Source organism: Coptis chinensis, chromosome 2 (genome assembly GCF_015680905.1).
Source record: "Coptis chinensis isolate HL-2020 chromosome 2, ASM1568090v1, whole genome shotgun sequence".
NCBI lineage: Eukaryota > Viridiplantae > Streptophyta > Magnoliopsida > Ranunculales > Ranunculaceae > Coptis > Coptis chinensis.
Genome location: NC_141457.1, coordinates 90,832,792 through 90,851,053, shown reverse-complemented (window position 1 = coordinate 90,851,053; position 18,262 = coordinate 90,832,792). Strand labels below are relative to the sequence as shown.

At 36.1% G+C, this 18,262-nt stretch overlaps 2 protein-coding genes across 2 annotated transcripts; both read right to left on the bottom strand.

Moving 5' to 3' along the window:
• Positions 1-2,370: 2,370 nt before the first annotated feature.
• On the bottom strand, positions 2,371-13,668 carry LOC147518860 (protein trichome birefringence-like 43). The gene is made up of 5 exons (XM_086594032.1): positions 13,330-13,668; positions 10,176-10,347; positions 9,299-9,474; positions 8,986-9,144; positions 2,371-2,671 (listed from the first exon to the last, which is right to left on the bottom strand). Exons 1-5 carry the CDS (start codon positions 13,584-13,586, stop codon positions 2,371-2,373), a joined length of 1,065 nt encoding a protein of 354 aa, XP_086450158.1. The 5' UTR covers positions 13,587-13,668.
• A 363-nt stretch (positions 13,669-14,031) lies between these two features.
• On the bottom strand, positions 14,032-17,829 carry LOC147518859 (protein trichome birefringence-like 38). The gene is made up of 5 exons (XM_086590572.1): positions 17,222-17,829; positions 16,226-16,397; positions 15,438-15,613; positions 15,134-15,292; positions 14,032-14,619 (listed from the first exon to the last, which is right to left on the bottom strand). The coding sequence occupies exons 1-5, from the start codon at positions 17,506-17,508 to the stop codon at positions 14,340-14,342; spliced, it is 1,074 nt and encodes a 357-aa protein (XP_086446698.1). The 5' UTR covers positions 17,509-17,829; the 3' UTR covers positions 14,032-14,339.
• Between the last annotated feature and the right edge of the window lie 433 nt (positions 17,830-18,262).

Genomic DNA, 18,262 nt, shown 5'->3' with positions numbered 1-18,262 from the left:
AAGTTCCAAAATGGAAGAAAACAATGAATGAAGAATTGGAAGCCCTTCAAAAGAATGTAACATGGGAGGTAGTTGATATGCCTGTTGGAATGAAGACTATTGGATGTCGTTGGGTGTTTACTGTGAAGCTTAATGCAGATAGAACTATTAATAGATATAAGGCGAGATTGGTTGCCAAGGAATACACACAGCGTTATGGAATTGATTATGAGGAGGCTTTCACACCTATGATGAAAATCTATACGGTCCAAATTTTAGTTTCGCTTGTAGCAAATAAAGATTGGCCCTTGCACCAGCTTGGTGTGAAGAATGCATTCCTAAATGGGAATTTAGAGGAAGAAGTATACATGGATATGCCTCCAGGTGTGAAGAATCATCCAAAGATGTTGGGAAGGTGTGTAAACTTAAGAAGGCTTTGTATGACCTGAAACAGTCTCCAAGAGCTTGGTTTGGAAGACTTACACAGTCAATGAGAGTTTTTGGGTACAAATAGAGCAATTCTGACCATACCTTGTTTATCAAACACAAGGATGGTAAGATTACATCTCTAATTGTGTATGTTGATGACATGATCGTTACAGGGGATGATCCGAAGGAAATAAATGAATTGAAGAAGTATTTGTCGGAAGAATTTGAAATGAAGGATCTAGGACAACTGAAGTATTTTCTGGGTATTGAAGTTGCAAGGTCTAAAAAGGGGATTTCACTTTCACAGAGGAAGTATGTCCTAGATTTGCTTGCTGAAACAGGAATGTTGGATTACAAACCAATGGAGACACCCATTGAGATGAATCATGGACTCGCCATTCATCCTGATCAAGTTCCTACTGATAAAAGAAGGTATCAGCGTCTTATAGGAAGGTTAATTTATCTCTCTCATACTATACCTGATATTGCTTATGCTGTGAGTGTGGTTAGTCAGTTTATGCATTGTCCTAGTGAAGAACATATGGATGCAGTCTCTCGTATCTTGAAGTATTTGAAGAAGGCACCTGGCAAAGGTTTACTGTTTGAAAAGTATGATGTATTGGACATTGTCGGATACACAGATGCAGATTGGGCTGGTGATAAAACTGATAGACGTTCTACATCAGGATATTTCACTTTTGTCAGTGGAAATCTTGTAACTTGGCGTAGTAAGAAGCAGAAAGTTGTTGCTAGATCGAGTGCAGAAATTGAATTTCGAGGTATGGCACAGGGAGTATGTGAATTGTTATGGATCCGTACTATCTTGATGGAATTAGGCTTCAAGCTTCAAAAACCTATGGATTTACATTGTGATAATCAAGCCACCATTCAAATTGCACATAACCCTGTTCAGCATGATCGAACAAAGCATGTGGAGGTTGATCATCATTTTATTAAAGAAAATCTTGACAAGAAGGTTATTTGTTTTCCGTTCGTAACCTCAGAGGAGTAATTATCTGATGTTCTTACCAAAGGTGTATCTCACAAGGTGTTTGATAGCTCAGTTGACAAGTTGGGCATGATTGACATCTATGCACCAACTTGAGGGGGAGTGTAGAAAGTTGTATATATTAGAAGTTATTCTTCACATCATAGTGGAGAGCGACTGCTTTGTGCCAAAGCATGATAGAGCGACCTGCGTGAGTCCGATAGATACATCCGCGGAAGAGCGCGACCAGCTTCGTCAAGGCTCAACCCGAGAGCACCCCGCGCCTCGTGGTTCTCAAGTCACACCGACTGTGTTGTTTCTGTTCAATTGTAACCTCTATATAAACAATTGTAATCTCTTAGAATTCAATCAAGTAAATATAGAACTGTATTGAATTGAATTCTCTGGTTCTACAAAAAAAAATATTCACAAATCTACTTTGCATAGTGATCTACCCAATAGCAGGCAATTGGATGATTTTGCATTTAGTTTGACTCCCTTTATATTAGCGCTCCTTTTCCCTCCTATTACAAGCATAATCATATTTTTACTATAGTTAGTGATTTCGACGAAATGTTTGGAATTCCGCCGAATATTTCAATTTTTGAAAATTTTGAAATTCATATCATAAGTCGAAAAAATCTAAATTTTGGAATGTTCCCAGAATATAACGGAATAAAGACCGGAATTCTGGTTTTTGGATTTGTCAAAATTCCAAAGATTCTGAAATCTTGAACTATGATTTTAACCACCCTTGCATTCCTTTCCAATAGAAAAGAGTTCATTATTATTATTATTATTTTTAATTTTTACAAGAATAGATTTTATTAGATATCCAAAATAAATCCTGCAAATAATTTATATAGGTTAAGCGCACAACTTGTGCATTGTCAAAGCATCAGGTGACATTTATTTGAGAGGCGCAAATTTTCTTTTTTCCTTTATGTTAGAAAAACTATTGTAGTAATCAAAAGCTAAGGTCTTTTGAGAACTGCATACAGGATTTGGTTCCAAGTATCAGGAACACCAGCAAGACACCAATGGCTGCAATCCATACCCCTATGTCCACGATTACTATAACCTGAAGGATGACCATCTATTCTTAGTTGTGAGAGAGTAGTGACATCGAGCAAATAGACCCGTTTTTTCATAGTGCTCAAGACTTTCTTTGCTACTGTTTCTGCTGGGTGTGGACCTGCTTGATATTTTGAACCTTTTAGTGGTTCTTGTTGGGCAAAACAGTTTTGGGCCTTTGGATTTTTCCATTCTGCAGAACTGGTGTCACAAAGACAAGTAAAATAAAACGAAGTGAGAAAAGTACGAGGAATATGAGAACATATGTTTTATACTTCTATCTTCTATGATGATTATGATCAAAATCTGAATCTACACAAATTTGATGAAAATTTTACACCAACACCCACTTAAGTTTTGACATCCAGGTGTAAATGTAATTAAGACCAAGGGCAAATATTCCGATATATATATCTAATATATCACAATATATCCATATCAAATATCTAAAAAACTGAAATATATTAATTAAATTTCAGAAATATCGGTAATATTTTGGTCCTTGATTAAGACCAGATCCTCTCTAAATCAATAATTATGGATGGCTCTTCTTTTAATTGGACTTGATGCTGGTTGGTAGAAATGGGCAAACGCCAAAATTGCCCCAACCCCATGTAAAAGAGGACCGGCCAAGATAAGCCAAGGGGGCAAACCCTATAAAATCCACGGTGTTGGTTGGGTCGACCACATGTTGCATTCCACATTTTTCATTTTTGTGTGTGGGTTGCTTCAGAGCATTTTTGTATGTGGGTTATTCCTTATTATGATATGCCTGTGACTACGGCCCGCCAGAACCTCGACAGCTTTGCCGCTACCTCCAAACAACTTTGTCGCCGGTATAATCTGAATGCGTTGCACCAGACCGTCACAAAACAACTCATAGCATGGTATTTAAAATATGTATTTATTTATTTAGTAATTAATTAATTAATTTATTTAAAATTTGCTGAACTGGATTTGGGATATATGGGCCTGATTTCTGGGCCCGAGTCTGTGTTGGGCTTAGGTTTCAAACCCAGGTATATATTCATTTTTCCAGAGAATAGGGTTTTTGGGATTAAAATTAAAAAAAAATGGAGGCGGAGATAAAAGTTTGATTTCTAGAGCGTTGGAACGCGACGATTCGGACTAGGGGAAAATTCGTGGAGCTTTTAATTAAGTGAGTAGTTATGTTTTTTTCTTTTTCATAAAAACTAGAGTTTTAGAATACAAACATTTACTGTCAGAGTTTTTTTGTTATCGCTCAATTTTTCTCTGTTTTTCCTATGTCGGGTTATTTTTCTCATCCTGTGGAAATTTTTGAACTAGTTAGATGTTAGTATAGTTATTTACTAAATCATTGAAACTCTGAATTTAACTGTTGGAACTCGGAGGTAGCCGTTAATGGCTACGCGAGCCCAGAGTCGTCCTGGATATTAGTTTGAAGTTGAATACTGTTGTGGTTGTTGTTGTTTTGATTGACGGATGATCAGTCGTAGTGGGTGTTGGAGTATTAGAGAGTTAGGTGGGCTGTTGAAGCTTGGAAAAAAAAGCTTGAACAACTATTAATGGCGGCGAGATCGCCAGTCTAGGATTAGTAATATATATTTTAAATCTTGATGTTGTGAATTTCATTTTTGATTTTGATGGGATGATGTTTGGTGGTAGTGGAGGTTTGATTGGGTGCTGGGGAGTGTGGTGGAAGCTTGGAACAGGCGTTAATGGAGGTCAAGGTATCGATCCATTTTGATGAAGTTATGAATTAAGTTTTTAGTGTTAACTAAAGTTGTAGGGGTTTTGTTTTGGGGGGTTTGGAGTGGTGGTTGTAGAGAGGAGTGGTGGTGGCCAGAATTGGAGCTGCTGGCGCTAGTGAGAGTGGGGGAAATTGGGTTTTGTTGGTATTGGAAGATGGGGTTTTTATGGGGGTTCAAAACCGAACCTTTTCGGTTAGGTTGGAGTGTCGGTGGGTGGTTAGTGGTGGCTGGTGGAGGAGAGCTGGTAGAGCTGCTGGAGCTGGTGAGGAAGATGACCGGTTGGGCTTGGGATTTGGGCTTTGGGCCAAAGTCTTTAGATTTTAGTTGTTGGGCCGGATTCATTTCTATTGTTTTGGGCCAGATTAGATTAGTTTCCTTGGGCCAATTTGGTTAGTTTGTTTTAGGCCAAACCACATTAGTTATTTTGGGTCGTTCTATTTTATTTTCTTTGGGTCGAATCACTTAATTGTTTGGGGCCAGTTTCTAATATTGTTTGGGGCAGTCCATAGGACTTACTATAGATCCAAATGGGTCTTTCAATATTTGGACTTTTGGATTTGGGTTTTAGGGTTTGATTGTAGACTTTTGAGTGTTTAATTGTGCTATGTTTTATGTTGTAAATTGTATGGACAAATAAAATGCTAAAATGTTGTGGAAACTTGTATAAATTTGGTTGTCATTATCTAAGAAAGATTTGACGTTGATATTGTGTATATTTTGACACGTGACGAGATATAAACTTTAGGAGATATAATATTCCTAAAACGCTATAAAAATGTTATGCGATACGTTTGAAGCAATTGTGACATTATATAATATGTTGGGATATATATATTAAATGCAATAGTTTTGGAGAAATAAATGTATAAACGCTCTATTATTTTATCTGTGAGATGCTACTAGGAGGTAGTAGAGTATTTGTGAATATTTCCCACGGGATTATGGCGTAGTGCAATAATATATAGACACATGAAAGAATAAAAGTGGTTATGATATATATTGAGATATTTCTAAATATTGTGGCTTAGTGCAATAAGGTATTTGACCTGCACGTGATATAGTGGAATGATTATGAGATATAAATGTATGACACCTGAATAAATTATCTAACGAAAATCCTAGAACCTAGCTACCACAACTCATGTGATTTGATCCTTGTGATGGGCGTATGTGATATGATTGGCCCTTCTGGCGTTTCAGTGAATCTGAATGGCCCTTTTGGTGTAGCCGAATAGTGGCTTGATTATTCCGTTCGCAAAATTTAGAACGAGACGCGCGATATTTTATGTCGAATAGTGGCAGTACTTACATAATAGCTTTCGTGTGAGGGTTACCTGGTGTGCAACATCTCGCTTAGGGTAGCTACACACGGAGTGGTTCATTATGTGAAGGGAGGCATGTGGATGTACATGTTCGGCGTTGGGTAGCGATTGTGGTAGTCAGGGAAACTAGGTAAGACATAGATACGGCGTGATTTTAGGGACACGCAAAAAAAGCCTTAAATAATATAATTATGGTAATATGTTGGTTAATGATATACCTTTAAATATATTATTGTACATGGTTTTACAGAAGGGTGGGTCAAACTAATTACTTGTGTATAGACGACCCACTCTGTAATTGAGCATGGAATGCGGTAAGTATAGAATATGCTTGGTTGGTTATTAGTTTAGTTAGAACCTAAGGCGCATCGGTGGAGGAACTAAATGCCTTTGTATTATTGTTGGGAAGCTAAGGCGCCTCAGTGGAGGAACTACCTGCCTTAATTATTGTACTTAAGGATGTTGTATTATTCGTTGGATGTTAAGGCGCCTCGGTGGAGGAACTAACTGCCTTATTTAGTGTGTATATATGTATAAGTATATGTTGTATTTTAGGGCTACTCACACCAGCATTGTTTATAATGCTGACCCAATTTGCATGTTTGTTTATCGGGTGTGTTCATTAAATGAACATAATTGATAAGTCTTGGCAAGATTAATGTTGAAGAAGGTTGGTTACTGCTTGTAGTTTGCATTAGCGTCGCATTCAGGATATATTTTGTTTTCCCTTAAGGTATAATAGATTTTAGTTGAGACAAATGTTGTTTTATATTTTCAGTTGTAATTATAACTAAAGAGAGTTGAAAGGAGATTTGTAACTTAATCATATTTGTGAATTTTTTGTAACGAAGAGGACTTTTATTTAATTTGAAATTTTTATTGGTTTTTAATTATCCGCATATTTAAATTGATTATGGGTTTTTGGAAGTGGAGAGTACATCACATCTCGAAAATCGAAGAGTTGGGAACAAATATTGTTTTTCCGGATTCTGTCGAAATTCGGGGTGTGACACAAACTCGTCACCCCTTCGGCGCAAGGTGTATGTGCGCCTTAAACGCAAAACAACTCATCGCGGCGCAAGGCCAGCCCAATTGCCTATTATCCATAAGCCCAATAGCATCAATTGGGTCAGCCAATTGTGCAGTACCATGTCAAATTTGGAGGCCCAACAGTTTATAAGCCCAGCTACAATTGTTGATTTTTAGATGCATACCCCCACTATTACCATTTTTTTTTAATTGAGCCCATGCTCATGTTTTCAAGCCCATAAAAAATTCAACCCATAAAAATTTTGTCCAATGTTGACTCTTTTTGTGTGGGGTGGGTGAGGTGAGAAAAACCTTTTAACTCACCCCATAAAAGCTTTTTAATTCACCCTCTATGATTTTTTAGTGGCTATAGTTAGGGGGTGTGTCGACTACGTCTCACCTTATGACGTGGAATTTGTCCTCCCACTCCTTTCTGTTTTATTAGATATATATGTCCTTTTACACCCCACGTGTCTATAGTTCTACGGCATCGGGCTGCTACAAGATCCCATATCCTACAGTAGGCAGTTGCCGTGATATCCCATATTCTACGGCAGACATTTGCCGTGGAACATTTTTTTTTTTTGTGTTTTTAGTTTTTTTTTTTTTTTTTTTTTTTTCACTTCAAATTTTGCATATTGAACACACATGACATATGGATACCTCATTTTCTTCTTTAAAGCTTCTTTATACACTCCAAGAACAACACCAAAACCATGACCAAAAAAATATACAATCGAAGTATAATTTTACTATCTCGCGGCAAATATTTTATATGCTATAAGAAAATTTTGTCATCAAATTAATGAAGAAGAGTTTTGATAATTAACACAAGCAAAGACTCCATTTTAGCGAACACAACTATCTCACGGCAACTAACTTTTTTTACGGTGGCTATTAAAAAAAAATTAAAAGAAAAAAAGACCCACGGCAACTACCTTCCGTGGGATATGGGATCTCGTGGCAACCTGATGCTGTGAATCATGCGATCTCGCAACAACTTTTTGCCGCGAGTGTTTTTTATGTGATTAATGGAAGAGTGCTAGTACTTTTGAATTGGTCAAAGGGGTGCCAATTCCATTTTATGGGGTGTCAATACCGCGACCCTTTAACAAAACCACATTCAATCACCCAAAATCCTTGAAAAGGGTTGACAAACACTATAAACAATTATTATTATTGTTATTATGCGCACATTATAGCCACATTGTAAATTAATCTAAGCAAAATCATGGACTTAAAAATTGAATTAAGGGCTGATTTTTTGTAGATATGATCTCCCTACCATGGAGAACATGCTCACAAAAATTCAGCTCATTCAAAAAAGTCTAACATTAGAACATGCTCACAAAACTTTTAGACCGTTAGAAGAAAAATTCAAAAATGAACACTAATTTTAACATGGTTAGACATATCCAAATATTATGATTTTTTGTGAGAATGATCTTCATGGTGAGGAGATCATCTCCATAAAAAAACTAGGCCTTAATTCATTTGTATGTTGAAAATGTGGCTATAATGTGTGCATAATAAATTTGTATATAAGGATAAAGCCACTTTCGAGCCACTCCATCAACTTACAAATTGAATTAAGACCCGATTTTTTGTGGATATGATATTCTCACAATGAATAGTATGCCCACAAAATTTCATCTTATTTGTATATGTCCAACCTTACAAAAACTAGTGTTCAATTTTGAATATTTATCTAACGGTCCAGAATTTTCCAATTTCATAATAACAATTGATTAGGTTAGACATATTTAAATTAGCCGAAATTTGATGAGCATGTTATTCATGGTGGGGAGATCATATCTACAAAATATCGCCCTTAATTCAACTGATAGGATGAGATATAACTTTGTACATTTTGGGAGTGGTTCTATCCCTATATATAAGTTACTCTCATTAGAGCCACTCCCAAAACGTATAAAGCCATATCTCATCCTACCAGTTGAATTAAGGGCTGATATTTTGTAGATATAATTTCCCCACTATGAATAACATGCCTATCAAAATTTGGCTCATTCAAATATGTCTAACCTAATCAAATGTTATAATAAAATCGGAAAATTTTAGACCGTTAGATAAATGTTCAAAATTGAACACTAATTTTCGTAATGTTAAATATATCCAAATATGATGAAATTTTATGGGCATGCTATCCATTGTGAGAAGATCATATCCACAAAAAATTGGGTCTTAATTCAATTTGTAAGTCATGAAGTGGTTTGAGAGTGACTCTTTCCCTCTCTATATATATTATTTTATATTATTATTATAATTTTTTTTTGGTAGGCACTTTATTAGTAAGGAATTCTACAAAGGAAGCAACCGCTATGGAGGGGGTAGGCAATGAGAGGAACCGGAATTGGGAATGGCCAATGCTCAGATATATTCACTACAAGCTAACAGTCATGTACTTACGTACCTGTTGTGATCCGGTGAGATGCCTTGGAAAAGAACTCTAGTTTTTGTGGGATCAACTTTTGTATCAACCCAATTAGCCCATGTTTTCAATGCTTTCTCATAAGCAACCAAGCGATCCATGTCTTTATACACCTTCTTTCCTTCTTGAATATAGTCCCATCTGTAAAACACATGGATATCAACATTTTTATTTAATCTTTTTGTTTTATATTATTTTTGTTTATTTTATCAACATTTTTTGGTTTATATATAATCTCAACATAATTATAAATCGTTAATTAGAAATGTATATGTGGAATTGTGGAAGTGCTTACGGTTGCTTTCGTTCACTGTGACGCCACCAATGCCATGTGTTGAAGATCACCATGTTTGACCTTAACCAAACTTTGCCATAACCAATTGAGTCCAATTTTAAAACTCGCCCAATCTTCTCAGTAACTATGTCAACTAGAAACCCAGTGCGAAAAAGCACAAACTTAACACCGTAGCCCTGCAATGAGCAAGTTAAAAATATAACTTGGATGAACCAGATGACTCCTGACCACACCAAGGAATGAATTTACAAGGAACAAAAAATGCACAGTTGTGACAATATTGGTGTACATTGTACTACCATCGCAGTAAATTTCACAGAGTTTGGCGAAATATTTTGGTTTTGTAGGCTGCTGAAACCACACGTGTTTTAAATTTTGATACTAGTATTTTGGTGTTTATTAAAGTATCTGCATCTCAATAGTTTTAATTATGTCCAGATTTTGGATTTCAGCTATTTCAAAATTTTGAACCCTCTTTTTTTTTTCGTTATAACTAAGGTAAAGTTAGATCGAACTTCCACAGTTGCGACATTTCATGCGAGCTGAGTATTCCCAATTTTCAAGTTGGAGTTTAAGTGAGAAATTTTATAATCCCACTTGAGCGCATAGATCCCATGAGCCTGTGGTGCAAGTGTGCAACTGGTTGTGCACCACCCCTCTCAAAGTGGTCGTTGTGAGTTCGAAATTCACAACAGTATCTCGAAATACTGTATATAGGGTATTTTGCTGGATTCCTACATTAAAAAAAACATATATTTCGCCCACCCCTGAATCTTGCTTCAGTCAACTTGATGATCAAACACAATCATGAAATGTCATTTGTAGCATGCATGGAGCTAATTAAAGTGGGGAATAATGCACAACATAGACAACTCACCGGGAACGCAAATGTTGAAATGCCACCACTGCGGTTTAAGGTATAGTTGGCATTAGGCACTGCCATGTGAAGCATGCATGTGAGTGATTGCCATTGATTTAGAGTAAGCGAGTCCCCCACAAACATTATGGTTTTCCCTTTAAATCTCCTCAAGAAATCCCTACCATCAAACCTGCATTGCATATTACATGAAAAACATGAATATATATTCCATTATATATTGGAAAGTAGGCATCACATAATTTTCATAATTGATAAAGAACTTCGTCCCTTGATCGATTTGAGCCCTATTAGAAAGGAATTCTGGAATGCAGCTGCAATCCATCTTATGGCACAAATATGGAAAACTAGAAATCGAATATGCTTCGATGATGGCAAACTGAACGAATGGAATATAAAGAAAGGGGCCATCGATCAAGGGTATTAAAGTTGCTGGTTTGGTGCCTACTGGCTACATGTGCAACTCAGTGGAAGACTTATCTATTATTCACTTTTTAAACATCAAAGGAAGGGTGAGGGCAGCAACAAGAATCAATAAAGTTGTAGGAAACTTATTCAAAAAATATATTTATTGTTAAGTAAACAAGAAAATCAAATTGATATAACAAATATATTATGAACAAACATTTAGTTCAACAAACAAACAAACCTTTTAGTTTAACTAATGAACTTAATTTACCAATGATTAAATCCGAGCCTAGTGAAAATTCACTATGTCCTTAAGACAGATTTTCCCCCTCACGCTGCTTGAAAGTTGATGGGAAACTGTCTCCTAAGATAGAACAGATTTCCTTCTATAGAAAACCAGCACTTCAATTCTATAGAATCAACGAACACAACATAGTATTTGACTAAGAACAGGGGGAGAAGAGAAAAATCAGAACTCTGTGTGATCTGGTGTGTCTTTCTTTCCAAATTCATCCACTATTTATAGGTGAGTGGTGCATCTTTGAAACAACACAGTGACTCTTAGGAAAAAGTAAGCAACTCTTTAAAAAGTCACATGTTTCGAAAGGTCGCACCTTTTCAGCATAATGCACTGTTTCGAACCAGTGTACCTTTTCGAAAAGATTTTTCTCACTTTACATATTGTTTCAAGAGAAACCCATTTCATCTCAATGTGAAATAACTTGGGAGACAAATTACTCATTTATATCTCAATGCATTTGTGCAAAGCAAATCAATTTTTCTAACAAAAACATCATGGGACCCTCTACTAATGGGGTTTCTCAAAGCAAACACTGACGGTTCTGCTCTTGGCAACCCAGGTCTCAAAGGTACGGGAGTAATATTTAGAGAAAACAATGCAGAGTTCTAGCCCATGGAATGGGGATGACTACAAGCTATGATGCTGAATGCATAACCATTGTACCAGCAGCTGAAATGGCTGGAGGCAAGAACTGGAAACATCTATGGGTAAAATGCGATTCAAAGTATGCGGTCTTGGCTTTTTGGAAAATGCACAATTCCTTGGAAACTGCATGCTAGGTGGAAGAGAGCTATTCATAAGCTTGACTAGCTACTGGCACATTTCTCACACATATAGGGTTATAGGGAAGCCAATTTCGGAGCGGATGCGATAGCAAAGAACACTCAACTCATTCCAGTAGACACGCTATGGAGCTATACAAGACCAAACTAGAATATCTTTACTGCTCGTACTATATGCTCTGTTTGGTTCAGTGCACCGAGTTGCAAATGACAAATAGTTGCAAATGGCATGTGATTGTATTGCATCTTATTGCATTGCATCCAATTTACTTGTGTTTGGTAAACCTAAGGCAAAAGGATGTAAAGTTGGCTACATTATCCCACTACTTTTTTTCACATCTTATAAAGTTGGTTACATTATCTCACTACTTTTTTTCACATCTTATATAAGAGAAACCACCTCTCTTGTGTTTGCATCTATTTACACAATTTTTTTGGCTGCAAGTGGATGTCATGGAAACTACTTGTATAGTGCATATAATTGCAACTTGTTGCATCAACCGCCTATTTGCATTTTGCTACCAAACACTGTTTTGTGGGTGGTTACATGAAAATAGGTGCAATTGCATGTAAATACATCGAACCAAACAGAGCATATAGATTTAGTTAAGTTTGGAATTGGAAGCTCTAAAAGTATGTGAAACTTTTACTTTTTGTACACTTTTTTCATTCTTTATAAAATCTCTAGTTGCGCGCGTGAAATGGAGCAGTCCTTTGAAGCAGGTAAGCCCATAGTTCGTGATTCCGAACGAAATTCTGGAATTCCGCCCGGAATTTTAGTTTTTCAAAAAAACGGAATTCCGAATATAGAGTCGAAATATCTGAAATTTCGAATGTAATAAAGGTTGAAATTTAATGAATTTCGGTTTTTAAATTTGTCGGAATTCCGAACTATGGGTAGGCCACAGGCCGCTTCCACCATGTGTTGATCAGCATCTCTCCACTCGTCCATATCACCCAAAGGATTGAGCTAGAGTGCATGCATCTCAATATTGACATAAATGTCGACTCTATATATCACCAGGTGAATGCTGATCAAGATTTCTCTTTGTTTTTTTCCGGTAAATCTGATCAAGATTTCTCAGTCAAATTTTTAATCCCTAAAAGTAATAAATTAAATTGATAGTGTATCTTGTTTGATTAATCAAAGTGACAAAGAACGCTTGGTTCCCAAGGTTTGCCAAATCGCCTTGGGATCATTGTTACTTGAATAACAAGTACCCTGCCATTGTGAAGTACAAGTACATACATGTTTAACTAGGTAGGTTTTATAGACGTCTTTCACAGTAAGTAGTTATGCACCCAAATAAATGTAGTTATGTAACTTCCAATCTCCTGTGCCCGAGCATGGTTAACAATGGAGGACCTGGCTCTTATTGAATTGACCCTACGAGAACTAAATGATGGATTTTCCTCGATCCAAGCATAATTCCATCCATACCATGAAACGGGTGCGTAATAATTGTGAATATACGTTAAATGAGATGCACAATCACACAAAAAACGTACATTTCACTCTCATGTGTTTGTTTCAAAGTTCAAACTAATAACTACATCTATGCTATGATGGACCTATTAAGCAATCCACCACATGATAAATACAACACACGGGAAGAATGCATGTACGTCTAGAAAGAAAATTTGAAATCAGAAATGAAACTACCTTGGCAATGTGCATTCATTTGGCTTCCATCTGTATTTGAGATACTGTTTATCTGGTCGACCATTCTTTAAGCAATTAAACGGAGTTTCAATGAAGGGACACTTTGTAGAATCATATAGAGGATAAGATGCATCATAAACCCATGTCCCTTGAAACAAATCACAACCATATGTTTGCAATTTTTCCATACTGCTATTTTGGTCTCCGCGCGCAACGTAAATCACTAGAATGAGAGATAAAAGAAAATAGAATTTCATTTGTTGAAGAGAATGAAGTAAAATAATTGAAGAAATGAAGAGGAGAGGATATTTGTTTTGAAAAGATGGGATTTTAAATGCAAAAAGATCAAGTAGGAAGAAATTGATGTTGCTGACTATATATTGGCGAATATTGTCCTACTACTATGATAAAGTGTGTTTTTAAATGAAATGATAAGATATAGTGAAATATTGATAGAAATGCATGAAGAAATGGAGTTATAAATTGACAAAAATAGAAGAAAAAAACAGAAGAAGAAGAAGATTGCAGTTCACAAATTTGGATTTTTAGGTCCTTAAGTTCTGTTTTAATTTTTTTGTTTTTGTTTGGGAAAGGTTAGTTGTAACTTGCACCTATTGTGTACTGGTTTAAAAAAATTTCCCAATAATTTCATATTAAAGGAGCATCTGAAAGATTCAGGAAAATCAATTGACAAGTCACTCGAAAGATTAATTTTTGTATGATTTGATTACTGTAACACTGAATAAGATATCCGTCCATGACATGACCTTCAACACCAAAAGTTTGTTGGACTCTGAGACAGAAGGCTATGGGGGCCCACAATCTGTACACTTGTAAAGTTATATTTCAGCCTTTCCACGCAAACAATGGTTTAGTAATACAGTATCTCTTAATTTAATTTCTGAAGGACAGCAGGATTTTGGCCATTGTTTTTATTTTATTTTATTTTGGTAAAGGCCATGTAAGGCCATCTTTTCTTTTATAATATAATAATATTTATTTGAAGACAATCAAAGAGATGAGTAGAGTAGCTGGTTCCAAGTATCAGGTACACCAGCAAGGCACCAATGACTGCAGTCCATTCCCCCACTACCATATTTGGATGGGTGTCCATCTTTTCTCAATTGGGATAGAGTTGTGACATCAAGCAAATTAACTGGTTTTGACATCGTGCTTAGCACATTCTTCACAACTGATGCTGCTGGAAGTGCTCCTCCAGGATATGTTGACCCCTTGATTGGCTCTGTTTGCTGGTTGCAATCAGCCTTTGCTTCATTCCATTCTTTACCACTGATCGTGATTACAAATCAATAAAAATTGTTAATTAAGAGAACTTGTGCAAGATGCTAGAAACAATTTGGGGGACTAATTATAATTGTTTACTTGTGTGATTAAACAGTAATCTGCCACATGCTGGATTTAAGTTGACCTCACAGCTTTATGCCAAAAAAAGAGGGTTACCCTTACATATTTGCGGAATAGTGGATAGTAGCAGTGTAGAAATCGAAATGCTGCATTTAATTAGCTCATCACAAATTTGGATTCAAACAATTTCAACCTCAAATATATTATTGTGTTTCTAATTCACATCAAATATGTGGTTCTTTGAAGTCATTAGTCAGCACTTAAGCTAATTAAATGTTTGTTTCAACTTTTAAATTAATCAAAGAAAAATAAATGTTCGAGAATGATTTATAAGTCAAATAAATGGGTCTTATGTCCCCGGTAATTTTCAGTTTTTCACTTTAAATACACTATTTATTTTCGTCAAAGTTCATATATATATATGGAGTAAAACGTATACCTGTAATGAGTTGGTGAAGTTCCCTGAAAGAAGACTCTTGTTTTTGCTGGATCAACATTGAAATCTACCCATTTAGACCACGTAGCTAGCCCTTTCTGAAAAGCAACCAAGCGATCCATGTCTTTGTATGTATTGTTTCCCTCTCTAATGTAGTCCCATCTGCAACACAAAATCACCATTTGCATATTCTTGTTAGGTTCATTTATAGTAAAAATTGAACTATGGACATCTTCATTTTGTTTTCCTGATAAACATCTTTGTTAAACTGCTATATATTAAGCCATCAGGTTTGAGGAGTTCTTACGGTTGTTTCTTTCCTTTGTGAAGCCACCAATGCCACGAGTTGAAGATCAGCACGTCCATACCTTTCCAGGCATTGCCACCTTCCATTGAGTCAAGATTTAGAACTCGACCAATCTTTTCTGTTAGTACGTCGACTAGAAAGACACTATGTGATAGCAACACGGAAACGCCGTAATCCTGAAGAGTTCATTGTTGATTTAGTTAGTCTAGAATTAAAGACCAAATGAAGAATTGAAGATGAAGCTAATTAAGCTATTGATAAAATGAACTTATTGTTATTGTTTTTAGAATTAATAAAATAAGATTTATTGCATATGTGTTACCGTGTTACATGTATTTTTAGGTACTTAGATGATCGACATAAGCCTTGGTTAAGGCTGCGTCCTTAACGGCTCATTTAACACAGTTGCAATATAAAGTAGACCATGTCGTTTTCTTAACCTCAAATTATGAAACTTCTAATTTGTAAGTCCACCTTCGGACCCCAGTAGATTGTGCACGCTAAAAGTCTAAAACTAGCTAAGGTAGAGTGGTAGACGGCCTGGAATGAGGCTAAAAATAACTTAAAACATGTGATTGCACTTGTAATGAAATTGACTAGTCAACTGACGTTCAGCATTCACAAGAATTTCGTATTCTTGCAGGTACTTGCATTAAAAAAGAGCTAAAAGCTCAACTACAGTTTAAAATTAATTTAGACAACAACATGTGACATGTGAGACGCACTGTTAGGTGCAGCCAGCAACATATATTTGTGACATGAGCGACTGTTAGGTGCAGGTATCATACCGTGAGTGTAAACACAGAAAGGCCCTTTGTTCTTCCCAAGCTGTAGTGTGCTTGTGGCACTGCAGTGTGAAGCATGCATATGAGTGATTCCCACTGGTTGAGACTTAGAGAATCCCCCACAAACATTATCTTTTTCCCCTTTAATCTCCTTAAGAAATCCACTCCATCAAACCTACATCGAAATACATCAAGTAACAACGATAAGATAATTGTTCCACTCCGTCCGCCTACTCCATCTAGCTTGGACTGTGAGCCAGCAAGAATTGGAACACTGGTACTGTGTGGTAGACTGGTAGCTAGGATGGCGAGAACATTTGTGAAAACAAGCTGATGTTTAAAAAAAAAAAGGCAAAAATCTATTCTTTGGAAAATGTCTGAAATTTGGAAATTCTTTTCTTACAAAAAGCTCAGATTTTGTTATAATTATGTCGTTGTGCGTAGCAAAAAATTCAGGGCCCAACGCTGCCGACACCAATAATGGGAATCCAGCAGAGCCCAACGAACCATGAACTGTTTCATGAATGTCTCTAATTATAGAGCTTGTATAATTATTAATTAGAGATCGATAATAGCAAAATATTAATAAGTTGCGACTTGGATGAGTTGCTTGAAGTATCGAACACCATGATGGTACAAATTTTTAGTTACCAAGTACATTTAAATTAACAAATATGAGCAATAATTGACAGAAGACTGACATCACGAATAAAGGAGCGTGTGATTTTTGTTAGAAAAAGAGCTTTCTGCACAGAAAATGATTGTAGTACCTGTGCCCTCAAGTACTACAATTTTATTAAGACGCCATTACTGAAGAATTGAAGATACACACTTTTCTCAGAAGAATATTATAATACATGGCTAGTTATTGATTGAACTAAGCTTCTATCATTCGACCGCTAAGTGTACCAAGTTCTAAAATCCAAACGAAACTTGCAAAGATAATTGTTGGAAAAAAGAAACAACAACAAAGAATGTGTGTAAGTAAGATATATATACCTTGGCAAGTCACAGGAGTTGGGCTTCCATCGATATTTTAAATAAGTTTTATCTACCCGTCCGTTTTTTTGACAGTCGAATTCCTTATTGATGAATGAACATCCTGAAGTATCATATAGGGGATAAGATTCATCATATATCCAACTCCCTTGGTATATATCACACCCAGTTGCTTGTATTGTTTCTTGGCTATTAAGTTCCTTCCCATTCACATCAGTTTTGCAGCAAAGAATTACTATCAATACAAAAGTAATGCAGTAGTAATGCATGTTCAACTTAGAATCCATCTGAAAGAAGAAGAAGAAGAAGAGAGAAAGAGAGAGAGAGAGAGAAAGAGTGGGGTGTGAAGGTGTAGTTGTTGTATACTAGCTAGAATACTTGTATTGACTGTTAAGAGTGAAGGCTGTGTGGTTTGTTTTTATGTTCGCGTGAAGACAAAGGTTAAACGTTGAGATAGGGCCATTTTTCTTTCTCGTGAAAGCATGAAGCCAATTACTCAATATATTAAACTTTAACATGCATGTTTTAAAGGGAAGTCGTTGTTTTTCTGAGCTGTTTTCTTTGATGTGAATTAACTGAAAATGAAGACTGTTTTGATGGTATTTGAATGTTGGGAAATTATAGTGTAACACCAGGTGTTATCCTTACTATATATATGTGACACAACCCAATAACAACGTGCCTCGTGCAAAACCACTTGAGCAACTTGTTCGAGTGGTAAACCAGGGAAAAAAAAGGAAAAAAGACAAGTGTTCTATCCATTGCCAGCACCACACAAAAAAGAGAAGTCTTCGTTGGCAATTGCGAAAGATGCTGTTGTCATCTATCCCTAATCCCTATCCATTTCTATTTCTATTTCTTCCTCTTCCTTTTCATCTTATTTTAAACCCATATATTTCTCCTCCTCACTGTATACATAGCTACACCATAATCGTCATTGCCCACAAAAAGTAAATTGGGTTGATTTCTGGTTTAGTACAATCTTGCTAAATTGATTTGAGCAATTATAATTACCACCGTTTTTGTATTAAGAATTTCAAA

Coding starts and splice junctions, on each gene's coding strand:
- LOC147518860 (XM_086594032.1), bottom strand. CDS start 13,586: ATGAAATTCTATTTTCTTTTATCTCTCATTCTAGTGATTTACGTTGCG. Junction 9,475..10,175: donor TTTCAACATTTGCGTTCCCG/GTGAGTTGTCTA, acceptor TGCTCATTGCAG/GGCTACGGTGTTAAGTTTGT. Junction 2,672..8,985: donor ATCTCACCGGATCACAACAG/GTACGTAAGTAC, acceptor TTGTGACACCAG/TTCTGCAGAATGGAAAAATC.
- LOC147518859 (XM_086590572.1), bottom strand. CDS start 17,508: ATGGATTCTAAGTTGAACATGCATTACTACTGCATTACTTTTGTATTG. Junction 15,614..16,225: donor TTTCTGTGTTTACACTCACG/GTATGATACCTG, acceptor TGAACTCTTCAG/GATTACGGCGTTTCCGTGTT. Junction 15,293..15,437: donor CACAAAGGAAAGAAACAACC/GTAAGAACTCCT, acceptor TTTGTGTTGCAG/ATGGGACTACATTAGAGAGG.